At 38.4% G+C, this 18,104-nt stretch overlaps 1 protein-coding gene across 1 annotated transcript in view; it reads left to right on the plus strand.

The window, feature by feature from the left end:
- Positions 1 to 18,104, plus strand: part of nkain2 (sodium/potassium transporting ATPase interacting 2) — a 185,534-nt gene that overhangs the window by 133,518 nt on the left and 33,912 nt on the right. The window contains exon 4 of the mRNA XM_077219870.1: positions 136 to 336. Within this exon, the coding sequence (XP_077075985.1) occupies positions 136 to 336 (201 nt within the window). The remainder of the gene's footprint in view (positions 1 to 135; positions 337 to 18,104) is intronic.

Below are 18,104 nucleotides of genomic sequence, written 5' to 3' on the forward strand. Positions count from 1 at the left end.
CATTTGTTCTAAATATATACTCATATCTCTGGTGCCATTCTACTTTTGTCTGGTGACACAGAAGCATATAGAGTGTTAAAATTTCAATTGAAAGTTGGTATAGCATCTCTTATGACTCATTTATCTCTCCTGCAGGACACAGATCTGATTATGACCTTTAACATATCCATGCATCGCACCTGGTGGATGGAGAACGGCCCTGGGTGCAGGGTGACCCCCGTGACCCCTCCTCCCTCCTGGGCCCCGGAGGACCATCGCTACATCAGCATTGCCGGCTGTCTGCTGGAGTACCAGTATGTGGAGGTGGCCCACAGTTCCTTGCAGATTATCCTGGCTGTGAGTAATCCTTTACACGGCTTTTCTTTCTTTTTTGCTGTGCTTGTGATTGCGGCTTCTGGTATTAAATATATATACTTACGGTCCTTTATGATATGTCTCTTCTGATTGGTCGAACGTGGAGTTCTGCGATTAAATAGTTGTGTACACTGACAGCTAGACTATATAATTGACTGTTACCAAGGATCAGAAGCTCTGCTTTAAGGGCCGTACACACCTGGACGAATATCGGCGCGCGTTATTCACCAGTGTTTTTCAACGCGTTTTTTGTGTTCACACCCAAGCGATTTTCGCTGATTTTCGCTGAGCCGAGTGAACATGCAAATTCATTCCCTGACATTAGATGGCGCTTAATGTAAAAGATAAATACCCCGGTACACAACGTGGCGCTGCGCAACTTTACGCTTCTGACAGTCGCTTGTCACTCAGAAGAAGAGAGCAAGTATTTACGCGCTTGTCAAAATCATGCAAAGAAAACATGGATATGTCAAGCACCAGTAGCTCCAGCTCCAGCGATGAAGAAATTAAGTGAAATGAAACTCACCATCATGGCCCATTTGCTCTGCAATACCACTCCATAACAGTTCTCTTTTATCAATATTTATGTAGCCGCTGTCGCGTTTGTCACACAGTTCCTTATGTTCCGACACCAACGAGACCAGCAGCTTGGCTTGCATCTTCCTCGTCTTCTTCCCGGCAGTGTGTAGACGCTACTTGGCGAATATCTTCTTCGCCGTTACGTATGTGTGCTCGGCAAGACCGTTGTGTGTTTGAGGGCCCCCAAGTTGTGTTTTACTGTAACTTCAGAAGCTCCAGACACGTGAGCAAAACCGCCAATCTCATTGGTCAGATAGTTTTTGATGCGGTGCGTCAAACCAAAAGAACGAACCCGAGGCGTTTTTTAAAAATGCCGCTTTTACGCGTGGCATTTTTCGCGTCGGTGTGCACACTAACATTGGCGCCCTTTGTTTAATCACGAGGCCTTAAACGTTGGCGAATATCGCGCGCAAAATTCGCCCTGGTGTGAACAGGCCTTTAGAGTGTGGAAAATTCGGCAGTCGTCGGTGCAGTACATTTGTTTTTGTCTGTTTAAAAGAAAACCAGTTTATTACTCCAAGTCTGTAAATATCGGTTCAGGAAATGCTTCAGATTATGAGAAGCATCGAGCAGATTGGCCGAGCTCCAGTGCTGATATTGCTTGAATGTGGGTTGTTAATAGGAGCTCAGCATGCTGCCTTCCTTCGAGTCTTTATTCTTTATCTCTTCCATTACTTGCGACACCTGCTTCTACTCCCCCCTTCAACAATCAGCGTCTCTAATGCAATAGTGAAGTGAACCCCCTCCAACGTGGATCCAGCAATTCTCTGATTACAAGCCTGTACAATACTCTCCCTCGGCTTTCATTCTCATACAGCGAAATCTAATTTCAAACAGGTTTTTTTCCCACAACGCAACATGAAATTAAAATTGACCCTGTTTACTGCATGATGATCAGTCCATGTTATTTTGTTTTCTTAATCTAACTGTAATATCCTTCGATTTCTAACAAAAAGATATTTGTTTTCTGTTGATGAAACCAAGGCCGCCAGGGCAAGGAAAAATGTGAACCAGTAATATCAGCGCCTGCTTTTTTATATACTACAGTATATTGTGTTTCACTTGGAAAGGTATCATTTACAGATGTTAAATGGGTTGTTGACATGTAATTTCAAATAGCAACTGGTGTATCGTGCAGTATGACATGCTATACTTCATCTGTTTTAAACAGGATTTTTTTTTTTTTTAATTCTTGTGTAATCATTATGTATACAGTCCACATTTTACACCGTTTTTTTTTTTATTAGGAGACGGCTTAAATATTTCTACTTAATGAGCTAAATTGTGGTAATAAATTGTGAAATTCTGGACGAATGGTGACCTTTGTCAGTACCTAAATTATGATATCATGTTATCAACATAATATCTGTTATTAATACCCCCCCCCCCCCCCCAACACACACACACAGTTTTCAAGTTTGTCACCTTTTGACCACCATTTAGTTAATGGAATATACATATTTAATGAGTCTCTTAATTAATTCATTATATTAAACATCTTTTTTGCCTTCACTCCTTCAGTTGTAATGGTCCTGCTGTGACACAAATACATTTTTATACAAATAGTACAAATAGTCCATGTACTATTGTATCAATTAATATGAGCTCAGAAAAAGGTCATCGTAATTATGTATTATCTAAATTATGTATTATCTACATTTGAAATGTATTATCTACATTTAATGTATTAAGGATGTTATTCAAATAAAAATATGAATTGTAAATTATTATTATATGATATACATATTTATATTTGTAGTAATATAATGCTATAAAGTAATATAATATCATGTTTTAAAAATAAAAATAAAATAATAAAAATAATTGTATATATATATATATACGCACATCACATGTATGTATAAACACATAATTATAATGATTAAACGCTTATAATAATTACAAATGTAGTATTGTTATTTTATTTTTATCATTATGACTATTAAAAATTAGCAAATTTTTTTTTAATAGCTTTATCACATTATCACATTCTTTAATAGCAACTTTTTTTAAATAGCTTTAGATCAATTGAGGAATGTCACACCACAGGAATTCCCAAAAGTATTTCATGTCAGTTACCAATACAAATATATATGCTTCAATAAATATAGATGACGTGTTGATGAACGTTATTTGGCAACTACCAAAATGCTCAGCACCTTTTAATCAAAGACAACATTTGTGAACGATGTTTTATTACTGATAACATGCTTTTTGCACGTTATATCTCAAGCTGTAGCGAGACGTGCTACAAGCGAGAGCGTTTCTTCTGCGAGGCTGGTATACTGTACCTTATGATGTCTGGGGGTCAGTAACTTTAATGGGGACCACCGGTGGCTCATAAAGAGCTGTAGGCAGGAATCGACTCCATTCGCCCCGATATTTATAGACCTTCCTCTGTTACGACTGGTGTTCCTGTTGAGATATTGTATAGTGAATAGCAGAGGAGAAAGCTGCTTGTCTGTGGCTGGTGGGAGCTTTCAGCGGCTTTGTGGCGTTCTCTCTCCAGAGAGGAGAGTAGGCTCCGCTATAGACCTTATTCAGAGCAGCGCCATCACAGGTATGAACGCGAGGCTGTGAGGGATAGACTTACCATGTTTTCAATGGCTCCTTATCATTTTCCAGTTTTTTGTCTACTGAATTTTCTTGGAAAGACATTTTTGCAGTGTTTCGATAGCAATTCAAAAACACATTAAATAACAGAACAGCCCACTTTAAAGAGATGTATGTTGTCACTGACTACATTTACATGCAGCCAATAACCCGTTCAAAACCGGAATATTACAATAACCCGGTCGCGCACGGCCATGTAAACACCGGCAAAAACCAGAATATGCTCATATCCCAGATATATCCCGTCTTAAGGTTGTCCGTACGTCCAGACGTTAACCGTGCGTCGCCGTTTACATCGGGATATTGCAATTTGATGTATACATGAGAAACTCTCTCTGCTCACGCATGTAAACGGGTTATTCCTAATGTTTCAGAAACCCGAATATTGGCTGCATGTAAACATAGTCTTCGTCTGCTCTACACTTCCCAGAATCCTCCTTGTCTCCACACCTGAACTCACTCCCTCAATTACCCACCTGTTCCTCGTCTTCATCATCCGTGTCACCTGTCTTCACCTTGTTATGTTTGATTTGTATCTGTATTTAGTTTGTCTCTGTTCAGTCTGTCCTTGTCGGTTCCTGTGAATGTTACCTTTGTAACCCTTTTCCACGTTTGCCTGCCTGTATCTGTTTGGAATTGGAGCCTTTTGACTCTCCCTCTTCTTCACCCGCACCACAACCGTGACATAATGTCTACTCACTTCCCCTTAAAGGATTAGTTCATCTCAAAATGAAAATTTCCTAATAATTTACTCACCTCAATGCCATCCAAGATATCCATGTCTTTCTTTCCTCAGTGGAAGATAAAATAACTTTTTTGAGGAAAACATTTCTGGATTTTTCTTTGAATAATGGACTTCAATGACAACCAGCGTTTTGAAGTCCAAATCAATGCAGTTTCAAAGGTCTTTGAAATGCTTGAAACGGCTGTGCACGATCGCAGCTGAGGATGAGGGTCTTATCTCGCTAAACGATAGGTCATTTAAAAAAAAAATATATATATATATATTATTATTATTTTTTATTTTTTTTAACTACAATTGTGCGGATTGAGCTGATCTGCAACGCGCCGGGAACTACGTCATCACATTGAAAGGTCATGTCCATGTCGCGGGCGCTGGCGGAAGTACCTTGATTTGGACTTCAAAACGCTGGTTGTCATTGAAGTCCATTACTCAAAGAAAAATCCAGGAATGTTTCCCTCAAAAACTTATTTTCTCTTCCACTGAGGAATGAAAGACATGGATATCTTGGATGGCATTGGGGTGAGTAAATTATTAGGACATTTTAATTTTGAGGTGAACTAATCCTTTAAAATTCAAAGATGGCACTGCTGTGAATAAGGTCTATTCCTTTATTGATGGTCTGATATTTACTGCAGGAAGCTATGTGTGGTTGGGGGGTGGTGCTATAGACCCACATAGATGTAAAAAAAAACAAAAAACCCTATTTCATATTTTTCTTACCGTTTTCTTGTAATTACAGAGTTAGATGTAGATTGCTTGAGTATGAGAGAATCCCTAGGCTGCTGAGGTGTTTTATAATGACTTCACACATGCCATGTAATTAGGCATGTGTGTTGATGAAACAGATCTGAATGTGGCGCTGTGGAAATGACAATATTGAAGCACACCTGCTTCCCAAGGGAGCTTCACCCTCCACGACTGTAAATGTGAGGGATTTCACTGGCAGTTTCTTTAACTGTACCTTATGATTATGTACATCATTTGAGAAAGTACATTTCAGACAAGCTCATCTAAATACATATCTTTTATTTTACGGGAACGTTCTCTAAACCTGACAAAAAATGGTGTCGAAACAAATTTCACTCAGAAATTGCTAGTAAATTTCACGTATAATTACAAAGAAATGGCAAGTAACACATTGAATTAATCGTGAAATTTTGAATTGGAAAGACTGGAATTGTATTTTCTTTGTAAAATTGAAGAATTACTTTGCCTGTTATAAATCACCTGTTCGTCTGATAAATGGCTTTGCCCAGCCAGTGTGTGTGATGTGTTGTGAAAAAAGCACTTTTAATCCATTCAATTCCATTTTTTATATATAGCCTACTGTGGTTTGCTGGAAATTTTGTAATAATGAAATAGGATTAAAAATTGCTAGAAATGAGACAGTCGTTGACATGCGGAAAGAGTATAGAGTTATAGAATTAATGTGAATGTGAATGTCAAAGCTCAAATCTTATGGTCTTGGAAGAATTTAAAGGGGTCATATAATGCCATTATTACAAGTTAATATGAATCTTTAGGGTCTAAATGAAAACTTTGTAATATACTTTTATTAAAAATTCTCATTAGTATTGTAAGAAAACACTAATTTTACCTGGTCAAAAACAGCTCTGTTTTCAGCACGCCGTTTCAGTGCATATGCCTTTAAATGATAATGAGCTTTGCTCACTCCGCCCCTCTGTTCTGTGGGGCGTTTGACTATGGTTTTGACACAACTGCACGTGGAGTGTTGCCTTGACAACAGTTTAGGTTATATTTTGGAGAAAGAATTGCAGCGGGAGTCTCTGAGGACACATCTGTGCGACCGTATCAATTTGAACCAGAGTTGGACCCGGAACAAGATGACGGCCCCGAAGAAGTTCGAGAAGTAAGGCTCGAACAGGACGTTTCTGAATGGTTGGTTAACGTAATGTTACGTAATGTACACCTGCGTACACAGTTTTTAATAACACATTAACCATAACGCGTTGTTCATTATAAACGTGGGATCATGAATTATATTGAGAACGTCGTAACGTTACAGAGAAAACATGCCGTAATATACCCTGAGTGCATTACGATGTCCAGCCATCGATTTAAATAGTACATTGGTTTAATTTGTCGTTTAATGAGATCTAATATATGTTGTTAGTAACGAATAAAGATCTCAGACCTTAATGCAGAAGTACATTAATGGTCCAGTGGTAGAACTTTTGCCAAGCGTGTCAGAGGTTCTGGGTTCTAATCCGCACTCGTATTTTTTTATATTTTTCCTCATTAAAACCGATTATGTTTATCAGTGGTTGTATATCAAGCAGGGACACATTTGAGTGCATTTTATTTTGTGATTTGATCGGAAGGAATAGAGAGTCTCCGAAACGGATTAAAGCGTGCATCCGTGTGTAGGCTGTACGCGAGTCACGAGAGAACACTGTATCTGCACCACTGATCGCAGCGGCAACGAGCACTTTATCACTTGATTTCAAAAACAAATTTCAGCGTACTAGATCACCTCTTATTTAACAAATGAACGAAATGCATGCTCTGCAAGTTAACTGGAGATATTTCATTTATTTGTATTGGTAGGCTACATCCATGCCGCGAGATGTTTCAAAAGTGGTGGGGACAATATCGAACCTAGCAAAAAGTGGTGGAGACATGTCCCACCAAAAAGGTACCGATTCTGTTTTCAGGACCAGCTTCTTAGCAAAACCAGATTTACACTGACGCTCGTTTAGAAAGCAGTCTGGTGAGAAATGCTTAGCGCAAACATAAAAGCATTTACGTTGATCGTTGGGAATATTCCCTTCAAAAATAAAACTCAACCACTGCGTCTTCAGCGACACCAAAACAACACCAAAAACACTGAACACCAAAATGACTGCTGTGTTCGTTATTACAGCCAAGAACAGAGCACAGCAATCGCTTAGACGCCATTCTGCTCCAGTGTATCAGCAATGGCGGACTACGATGACAGCTCGCTCAGGGCGGGTCCGTGTTCAAACGCTGCTGTCAATTATCAGTCGTGAAAGGGGCGTCCGATTTAGTGACGTCACAAGATCGAACGGCTCAATTTGAGGCAGGGGAAAACATATAAGGAGATTAAAACAAAAACACTGGATGGATTTTTATCATTATATGATACACACATTTCAGTACAATCAACTTGTAAAAGTGCATGTTCCATTATATGACCCCTTTAAGGATAAATGTTTTTTTATTTCACAATAAAAGCGATTAGTGATTTTTCTTTCCTATGATTCACACACACTTTTATATGCCGAATAAGAAATATTGTTAGGAGCTGTCAGATATTATGTAGGAAACGGTTGAAGTCATTGCATGTTCAATAATGCTTAGACTTCTAAACACAGAAACTGTTACAGTAGGCCAGGATCAATAAGACAATGATTGAATTAAGCTCTCTCTGAAGCATTGAAAGGGACAAGACATATGTCTGTGTCAGCAGAAGTGCTGAGTTGAGTCCCACCGCTGGCTGCTGCCGTTCCAAAGGACTGTAAAACAATTTCAAGGCTTGAAGTTTATTGCTAGCGTTTTGTTCATGGTGTCCCTGCAGAGAGTCACAGGTTGGGTCGTTTCATGAACCCCCCTAGCTGAGACAAGCTTAGTTTTTAATTTATAGTGTTTTATTAGTAACTTATTTGGACAAAAAAAAGTACTAAATTCTAATATCATTTATTATTTGTACATTTATCATACCATTTATCATTCATAAGCCATAATAAATATACAGTACCGTATCTTTTTAATCCTTTTGAAAGCCTCTTATGTTTACCAAGGCTGCATTTGTTGGCTCAAAAATACAATAATATTGTGAATTAAAAAATATATTTATACATAATGTAAAAACATATATTTTACATTTATAATAAAATGTATTTATTCCTGTGATGGCAAAGCTGATTTTTTAGCACAAGTTCTCCAGTTTTCAGTGTTGCATGATCACATGATGAAATTATTCTAATACGCTGATTTGGTGCTGAAACATTTCATATTATTATCAATGTTGAAAGCAGTTGTGCTGCTTAATATTTTGTGAAAACTTATAAATTTTTCAGGATTCTTCAAAAAACTGCATTTATATGAAATATTCTCCTTACTTTGGGTCAATTTAATGCTTCATATGTAAATAAAAGTAATAATTTCTTCTTTTTTTTAAAACATACTGACCCCAAACGTTTGGACTGTTGTATAAATGTATTTCAGGCAGCATCATTTATCACAAATTAAACTCTTTCAGAGTGATAAAAGTTTTAGCGATAATGACTGTACGTGTCTGTACATTATCCTTTACAGTAAATATTTGCTGATTAAATCTAACAAGAATCAAAAGCATTTGCCAAGACTATCAGGGCTCAGATCCAAGTTCTTCAAGAGTTTTGTCTGCAGTGTTGCAACAGTCTTTGTCTTGCTGATCATAATGTGTTTTCTCTGGACTCACAACGTGTTTCTTTATGTCTCAGACCCTCCCCAGCTGTGTCTGGATGCATAGACAACATTTTCAATCATCCCCTCAAGCCTCCAGATACATAATGATCCTCTTTGTTCCCCACATAGGAATCGGGGTGTTGAAAAATTGACTGGTTCATTATTTTCTCCTAAAGCGAATAAGTGCCTCTTTGATCAGTTAACTATGGTGACAACCGCTCTCTCGCTCCCTCTCCGCACTTCTCGTTTTATCTAGCTGACAAGAACACAATTGATCAGCAAATTTGTGCTCGTCTTCTCTTTCACTAAAACACAGTCATTTGACAGAACACAAAGTGTCCAAGTAATAATTTCTTATCTCATATTTATTAATGAAAATAACCTGGGGGTTAATTTGATTCAGTAATATGGAGATGGATGTGGCTTGTTGAAAGGCCGTAGATGTGAACTACAGTAATGACGGCTCGATCTTCACACACACACAGATAATTATGTGGATTACAGAGGAGGCATCTGGGAGGGAGTGCTGTCATTTCCCTGCTAGCCATCCACTTTGTGCTTTTTTTTCCCGAACGGCACCTGCACTAGGCTCCGAGACGCGCCTTTGCTCCCATTGTTTTCCCGCGTCAGAGCAACAGTGCGGCACCTTTAGTTAATTAGGATTCTCTTCCAGCCGAAATGTATGTGGAGCCTTCGACCATTCATTTACAAGCATCTCAGACATTAGTAAGGCTGCATGCATCATTACACAGTAAGGGAGCGTCAGTCTGAAAGTAATTAAGTAGAGTTGTATGATAATGAAAGGCCCGTGGTGTGAGCTAATATCGGAATCGGAATGTGATAATCCCAGGGTCTCTTGCTCTCCTTGTCTTCCTCTTGCACATGATATTTCTGTGCAAAAATCTGCATAATATTCTCGAAACACCTGCAGTTTAGCTTGATCAGGTGGTTTATTGACTAGCATACGTATTTAAATTAAGGCAAGTCATTTGTCTTTCGGGTTCAGTGCAGACACGCCTCTTTTCTATGCAAATGAAGCTTATTATAGAATGCACTTTATTTATAAATCTCAGCGCAATTTGCCTGGTGTAATTAACATGCTTTATTCCGCACGCAGAAAACAGGTGGTATACAGAATTTTATTTAATGAATGGTTATAAATATCTGTGATTATTTTCTATAAATGATCAAGTGATGCAGAAGACCTTTCAGAAGACCCGATACATATTCCTTTCTGCATATTAAAGAGCAAAATTGTAGGCAATCATTTACACTATTGTTCAAGAGTTTGGAGTCAGACTTTAGAGGCATTTATAATGTTACGAGGGATTTCTATTCCAAACAAATGTTGTTCCTTTTAACTTAATATTCATCCTGAAAAAGAAATGTATCATAGGTTCAACAAAAATATTAAGCGGCATAACTGAAATGTTTCTTGAGCAGCAAATCATCATATTAGATTGATTTCTGAAGGATCATGTGACACTGAAGACTGGAGTAATGATGCTGAAAAATTAGCTTTGCCATCATAGGAATTTTAAATCATATTAAAATAGAAAAAAGTTATTCAACATTTTTTTTTAAATCACAATATGACTGTATTTTGATCAAATAAAGAGACATCTCTCAAAAACTTGTACAAAAAAATCTTACCGAACAGTAATGTCTAATGATGTTTAAGTCGAGAGGAAATCAAAATGGACTGTTTTCAATCGTACAGTGTTAGTTTAGCCAAAAATAAAAATTCTGTCATCATTCACACCCCTTCATCATTCCAAACCTACATGACTTTAGGACTCCAAAGAATATATTTTGAAAAAAGTTATTTTGTTCATACAATGAAAGTCAATTGTGTTGTTTTGGACCTTCATTGTATGGACAAAAAAAAACAGTTCCACAGAAGATAGAAAGTCTTACAGGTTTGGTTTATTTTTGGGTAAACTATCGCTTTAGAATTATAAATAATGTCCAGAGCATATTATAACACGCTGTTATATCGAGGTAAAATAGGTTGCAAATGCCATTTAATGAGTATGTAGGTGGGTTACCATGCACACAAAAAATGTTGTTCCATGCCAATTTATTGCATTGTGCATGGTCAGTACCTGTTTAAGTTTATTTGTTATTATCTTTAAGACGATTCTTCTTTGAGCCCATGACTAAATCTCTAGAAAAGATCAGGATTATATGACAGCACTCGTCTGAAATATCTCCTCATTTGAAGATGCCACAGTGGACTTCAAACTTGTTTCTAAACAACTCTTCTGCAGACACCAACTTTGGAGGTCCTTTAGAGGAGAGTGTGTTAATTTCCTCAGGTGCTTGGGAAGAAACAGAGTAGGCACTTGTATCCGCCGCTGCCTGCAGTGAGTGCATTGTGGGAAAGACAGAGAGGAAAAGAGGGGAAGAGAGCACCGATGGTGGGATAACACTTCTCATCTGTGATTAATGCTCTCTCCCTCACCTCCTGCCCTGAGTACTCCTGAGGTCTGTTGTGTTGCTATCCACCAGCGTGTAGACAGAGGAGGAGGAGGAGGCTCTCTTGTCCACGCTCGTGTAATATGCAGAAAATTGGACTCACCTGAAACAAAACCGTTTTGCCATACGCAACGCTAATGTACTGAAAAAGCATACGTCATTCGGACATTCTCCACAGAAGTCCTTTGTGAGGTTTAGCTGAATGTCTGGCATATATTCATTTCCGAGAGTCCACCTCTGGGCCGTTGGGAACTGTTCCTGGGAATATTTCTCCTTCACAGTGAAAGAGAAGGAGAGAGTGTTGGCAGGCAGTTGGGCAAACCTCTGCTCGCTCGCTCGCTCTCTCTCTCTCTCTCTCTCTCTCTCTCTCTCTCTCTCTCTCTCTCTCACTCACTCACTCATATATGCATGGATGCATCAGTAAATGAGCTGTGTCCAGCACACCAGAGCACTGATGTCGCACAGCCCCGGGATCTGCCTGACCATGAGCAGACTGTGTAACCAGAAGGGCTTCCCATAGACACTCTATTCAAAAGACCTGCTCTCTTTTTAGGGTTTGTTGCCATTTGGAATTTAATTGAGAATATCTTTAAAATTCCAAATCAATTTTTGAATTTGAATTAAAGGGATAGTCCACCCAAAAATTTAAATTCTGTCATCATTTTCTTACCCCCGTGTTGTTCCAAACCTATAAGACTAGTTTTCCTTTGTGGAACATACAAGATATTTTGAAGAATGTTACCATTGTGGACAAAAAAAAAATTGAATGGAAGTCAATAGGAACCAAAACTGTTCTCTAAAATATATTATAAATAATGAAAATGGCAAATAAATAAATAAATATAGATTAAAGGGGTGGTGATGGTGCAATGGATAAGACACATGCCTTTGGTGTGAGAGACCCGGGTTTGAATCCACTGTGAGACACCAATGTGTCCCTGAGCAAGACACTTAACCCCTAATTGCTCCAGAGGCGTGCGACCTCTGACATGTCTAGCAATTGTAAGTCGCTTTGGATAAAAGCGTCAGCTAAATGAATAAATGTAAATGTAAATGTTAATGAACAAGGCGCATAAAGACATGGATGAGTGAGTTTGGTGTGGAGGAACTGGACTGGCCTGCACAGAGTCCTGATCCCCATACAACACCTTTGGGATGAATTAGACTAAAGACTGCGTGCCAGTACTCCTCGTCCAACATCAGTGCCTGACCTCACAAATGATTTTCTAGAAAAATGGTCAAAAATTCCCATAAACACACTCCTAAACCTTGTGGAAAGCCTTCCCAGAAGTGTTGAAGCTGTTATAGCTGCAAAGTGTGGGCCAACTCCATATTAAACCTTACAGATTAATAATGGGATGTCATTAAAGCTACAATATGTACGATTTTTGTAATTAAATATCCAAAAATCACTTGCACAGTGTGATATTTCCTGCAGTTGTGTACTTAAAATATCCCAAAAGTTCCCAAAGATTTTTGATTTCAGAGAAATAATAATTTTAAATAATGGCTCGTCCATGTTGCTTGTCGCCTGTCAATGACGTAATATCCACGTTATCCTTGGTTTCCGCTCGTACTGCCATAGTAACCATGGCGACAGACGTGGACAACTGCGTTTTATGGACCATGCATTAACATAAACATTATGGACCATGGCAAGCAGACTTTAGGACAAAAGCAGAACTAAAACGAGGATCAATATCAGCGTGGAGTTTTCCAGATACCGAGAGCTAGCGTCCGTGACAAACTTCGACTCGACAGAGACGCCGCTCTTGCATGTACTTCATTAGACAGCAAAATGTACATACATCTAATCAATGCTATATAGCTCAACATGAACATGAAATGTTAGAATATGATCAGTGTGTTATTCTAATGTTGATCTAGCTTACTGCTAGTCTCATACTGACAAAACTAACACAGAATAACATTATAACTTTCAACACACTCTAATGCAGTTTAGTGTGATAGTGTAGACCAAGTGAAACAGCGCTGCGTTCCCTCACAAGTTTCATTCGTCTAATAAACTGACCTGTGTGAGTATTAATTCAGCACTTGTGTGTAGTTCGGTAGAATGAAATGTTCTTATTCCTTTATAACCGCAGGACTCGTGTGTGGCGCTGAGATCTCTCATTAGCAATCGTGTCCTGCTTCATACCACAGTCATGTTAAAAACATCAATGTATTCACTTATCCATAAACATTATTAGATCCTTAAGCATGAGGACAAGTTCCATAATTCTGCTTATGCGTCATCATCCTACGCCTTTGTTATTGTAAAAGGTTAGCGTCCTAGTGGCAAAAAAAATTACATATTGTAGCTTTAAAGTTCATGTGCATGTAAAGACGTCCCAAAACTTTTGGCAATATAGTGTATTCATAGATGCCACCTACGTCACTAGAAATAGAACGCCGCCATATTGATGACCGATCTCGCCCGGTATGGCCGCCCAAACTGCCCATTTGAATGAGAGAGAAAGACAGAGATACATGGATACAATTTTAATTTCAGGCTCTGATCCTTATTTGTTACCCCCAGTTTTCTTTTGTCCTTTATTATCTGCCCCAGACTTGCCCCAATTTGCCTTCGATGATATATATATTTACCTTGTGCGTAACCCCTCCCCATACAGTGGGGATCGCTTGAAGGCTTTCAAGAGTACCGACGCGTATCAATATGCTGTTGCTGGATGGGTAACAAACATAAAAGTCCGGCACCTGGCCATATATTTAGGCTAATCATGGGGAATCTAGGTATTATAAAAAATAATTTGGTGCTAGTTTGCTCTGACTAGGTAGCGAGTTGTCAGCTAGCTAAGTGGCTAACAGCTGGTAGCTTGCCAGCTGTTAGCCACGGCTAACGGCTAGCTGTCATTAATCTGGATTAGGCCTGTCGCGATAGTCAATAAATCAATTAATCACACGATAAAAAAAATGAGCTCGATCATTTTTCCAGCCGCGATAATTTCCATTTGCATGCTTGTTTGTTTTCCTCGTCTCTCTCTCTCTCTCTCTCTCTCTCTCTCTCTCTCTCTCTCTCTCTCTCTCTCTCTCTCTCTCTCTCTCTCTCTCTCCCTCTCTCTCTCTGTCTCTCTCTCTCACTCTCTCTCTCTCTCCCTCTCTCTCTCTCTCTCCCTCTCTCTCTCCCTCTCTCTCTCTCTCTCTCTCTCTCTCTCTCTCTCTACCAAATAGACTGGATGACAACTCTGTTTAAGACATAACCGACATATTTTACGTGAATACTCTCCAAAACGGACACTTAAACACAATGTTGTATGTATTTGTCCATTCAGACACGAAACAGAGCTCAATTCATTACTCGCGTGCTGTATAGGGCTCTATGGCTGCACGCTTCGGGTCGGGTGTGTGCGCACAGAAAGATGAGACATGATACAATATGAGACATTCATACAATATGAGACATTTCTTCTATCCTTTTCTTTTGGTATAGAACAAAATACCAGTTCGGGGTTCCTCTTTCAGCTGTTGTTGCAGCCAACTGCACAACATATTGCAGGCATTACTGAGACCGCCGGTCGTCAAGATGGCGGCGCAAAGCTGCAGTGACGCCATGTGACCCGAACGAATATAAAGGTGTCACGATACCTGGTAGTAAAGTACATGAAGATGAAGAATTAGGTTTAAACAGTCTTTAATAATATCCAAAGGTATCTCCAACAAAAGGCAGGCAAGCAAACACAACGTAACATTAATGAGACGGGACAACTGAACACTGACAATACTGGAACTTACGTACTAAGGCAAATAAGGTTAATTAATGATAGACAGATTAAATGAATAATTAATCATATCTGTTACCATAGAGACAAACTCACATAGAGGTGGGAAACTAGAACAAAGAAAACATGAAACTGCAAACTAAAAGTCCAAAGCACATCAGAACCTTGACAATAGAGGTTCCCCCGGTCGAAATTGCATTCTGCAATTGTCATGTGCGACCATTTAACTAAGGCCTCATCCACACTACTGCGTTTTAGTTTAGAAACGGAGAATTAAAATGAATACGATCTCCGTCCACACCAGCGTTTTAGCTGCGTATTAGAACTGATCTCCGTCCAAATTAAAACGACTGAAAACACGGATCACGTCACCATTCACCTACACTGGGCGTTGCGTGCCAGTGTAAACAGGAATCGGATTGACATCAGATTTCGCTGAGGTTGATTAGTGCCGATCTGGACATTCAAAAGTTTTCGCACCATTCTTCAGGGACCACAACTTCATTGATAAAATGATCCCACCATGCACTGGTTCTTCCCGGCTTAACTCAAAACCGACGCTCCATGTACGGTCGATACCGCCGCTACACACGGGAACTGTCAGATCGCTGGAATAATAGCTTGCCTCCGGCGCATGTAGGCAGTTATAGCATTGTAAAATGCAGAATTTATTTGCACTAACGTAACTGGTAGTCCAGGCTGTTTTTGTGCGTTTTCTTCCATTGCATGACATCCAATCAGAGAGCCGAGCGTGAGCCTCTGCGTCATCGTTTTTAATGTCCTGCGTTTTGACCCATCTATACTAAAACGCCCTCCGGAGATTCAAAACGCAAAACGAGGTCGGCAGCGTTTCTAAACTTCTCCGTTTTAGGTCTTCGTTTTTGCCGTTTTAGTCTGGACGGGAGGTGCAAACGTAGCAAAAGGTCTGCGTTTCTAAACTAAAACGTAGTAGTGTGGATGGGGCCTAAGTCACAGCCTTCTTTTATGGTTAGTTTGCTGCTTCAGAAGGTATCCAGTAAGTCAGCCCACTAGGATGTGCAATGAGAGCTTCAGTATATAATGCAAATGCTTTTTATTCATCTTGCATGATGTTTTAAATATTAAATGCCATCTCTATTACAGAGACTATACAGTAATGATAGTGAACAGCTTCAAGCAGCTTAAGCATGTTGACTATGAAAATTTCACATCATGATAATCTCCTCTATGTGGGCGCTGGGTGTATTCTCATCCCTGGTGGTTACCTCCGCATCAGCTGTCATGACTGTGCCGCATGACATATGCCTACAGAAATCTCAGCTAGTCCTGGTTTGTGTCAAGCCTCAGTCTCTGTTCTCATGCAGAGGACTATAACAGGCCTCTACTAAGATGACTGGGTCATGCCGGGTTTATAGGACTTATGACAGCTGGTGATTTTGAGTCACGTCCTTATCGTTATCATACCTGTCCCAAACCTGTGCAGTTCTCAACAGGCAGCTGTAGCCGTGAGTCCAGTCAGACAAGTCAATGAAAGCCAGCTATACTGATGAGCTTGGGGCCGGTTGCATAAACCTCTAAGACTCGTCTTACAAGTTAGACATCAATTTATTTTCTTTAAGACTGTTCATATCTTTTTTAAATCAGTTACATAAAAATGTAGATTAGCCTAATTTGATACCGAAAACTAAGACTGACTGCCGCTGACCAACTGCTAGTGGGTCATACCTGAGCTTAAGACTATGGCTATGTTTATGCAACCGGCCTTTGAACATGTTCAATGACAGTCATATTCAATCAAGCTTTGTTTAATTACAGTGCATCATCTTATTGATGGTAGGGTTATCATTATGCTCCGCAAGGCTAGATATAAGACAGCACGTCTCGTAATTATTTAGCCTTTTAACAATTTGTGACCCTGGACCACAAAACAGTCTTATGGGTCAATTTTTTTAAATTGAGATTTATACATAATATGAAAGCTGAATAAAAACGCTTTCCATTGATGTATGGTTTGTTAAGATAGGACAATATTTGGCAATATTTGAGATACAACTATTGAAAATCTGGAATCTGAGGGTGCAACAAAATCTCAATATTGATAAAATCTCCTTTAAAGTTGTCCATTTATGTTCACGATTGTGCTGCATCCACTTACAAAAATATATATTTTTTTATATATTTATGGTAGGAAATTTACTAAATATTTTGATCATGGATCATGATCTTTACTTAATATCCTAATGATTTTAGGCATAAAAGAAAAATCTATAATTTTGACCCATACAATGTTTTGTTGGCTATTGCCACAAGTATAACAATGCTACTTGTGACTGGTTTCGTGGTCCAGGGTCATATATATTGAATATATCTTGATATCAGTTTGTTGCAGAATGGTTTGCTTTGTTTTATTATTATTATTATTATTATTATTAATGTAAAATAAATGCATTTATTTACTTTTTTATTTTATTTAACTAATGAATGTGTTTAAATTTTAAAAAATATGTATTTTAAAAATATTTATTTTACCAAACCTCTGGCTTCTGAATTTTTTTTGACATTTTTTATGGTATTTTAATTTAATGAATCAAGTAATGTTAACCAAACAGTTACCAAGTAGATTCAATAAGTGTTTAATTCAACAAATTAAAGGAAAATCAAACTGCAATATTACCTGCATATGTTTTTACTAAAACATTTCAATACATGAGAAATGCCATGTATTTTTACCCTGCTGTAAAAACAAGTCATGCAACTCAATCAGACTTGAATTGATATTCATTTAAATAGTCAGTTTGAACTAATTTGAAAATGATTTGATGCTGTTTTTGCGACTTCTAAAGTTTAAATTAGAAACATCTTTCTTAACACACAAAAGCAAAGAAGGCAAAACTAATATATTGAAGTAACTTAATGGCTAAATAAAAAGCAAATATAATGTAGCTCAATTTTATATTAGCAGCAAGATCTTCACTAATATATTGTGACTGTATATCCCTAATTAGTATGTAATTGTTTAGTGAGGGTCCATTAACGGCAACGTTAAATGAATCAGCTTACTTTAAATAAGATTTACTTAAATTCTTAAAGCTGTTTGCATCATATTTGCATTGTATATTATTAGCCCTACTTTTCCGGATTTTATGTAACTTTTTTGTTTTAAGCCCGTTGATTGAGTGGTAGAA

Source organism: Siphateles boraxobius, unplaced genomic scaffold (assembly GCF_051911475.1).
Source record: "Siphateles boraxobius isolate OS27281-9 unplaced genomic scaffold, OSU_SipBor_1 8, whole genome shotgun sequence".
Taxonomy (NCBI): Eukaryota; Metazoa; Chordata; class Actinopteri; order Cypriniformes; family Leuciscidae; genus Siphateles; species Siphateles boraxobius.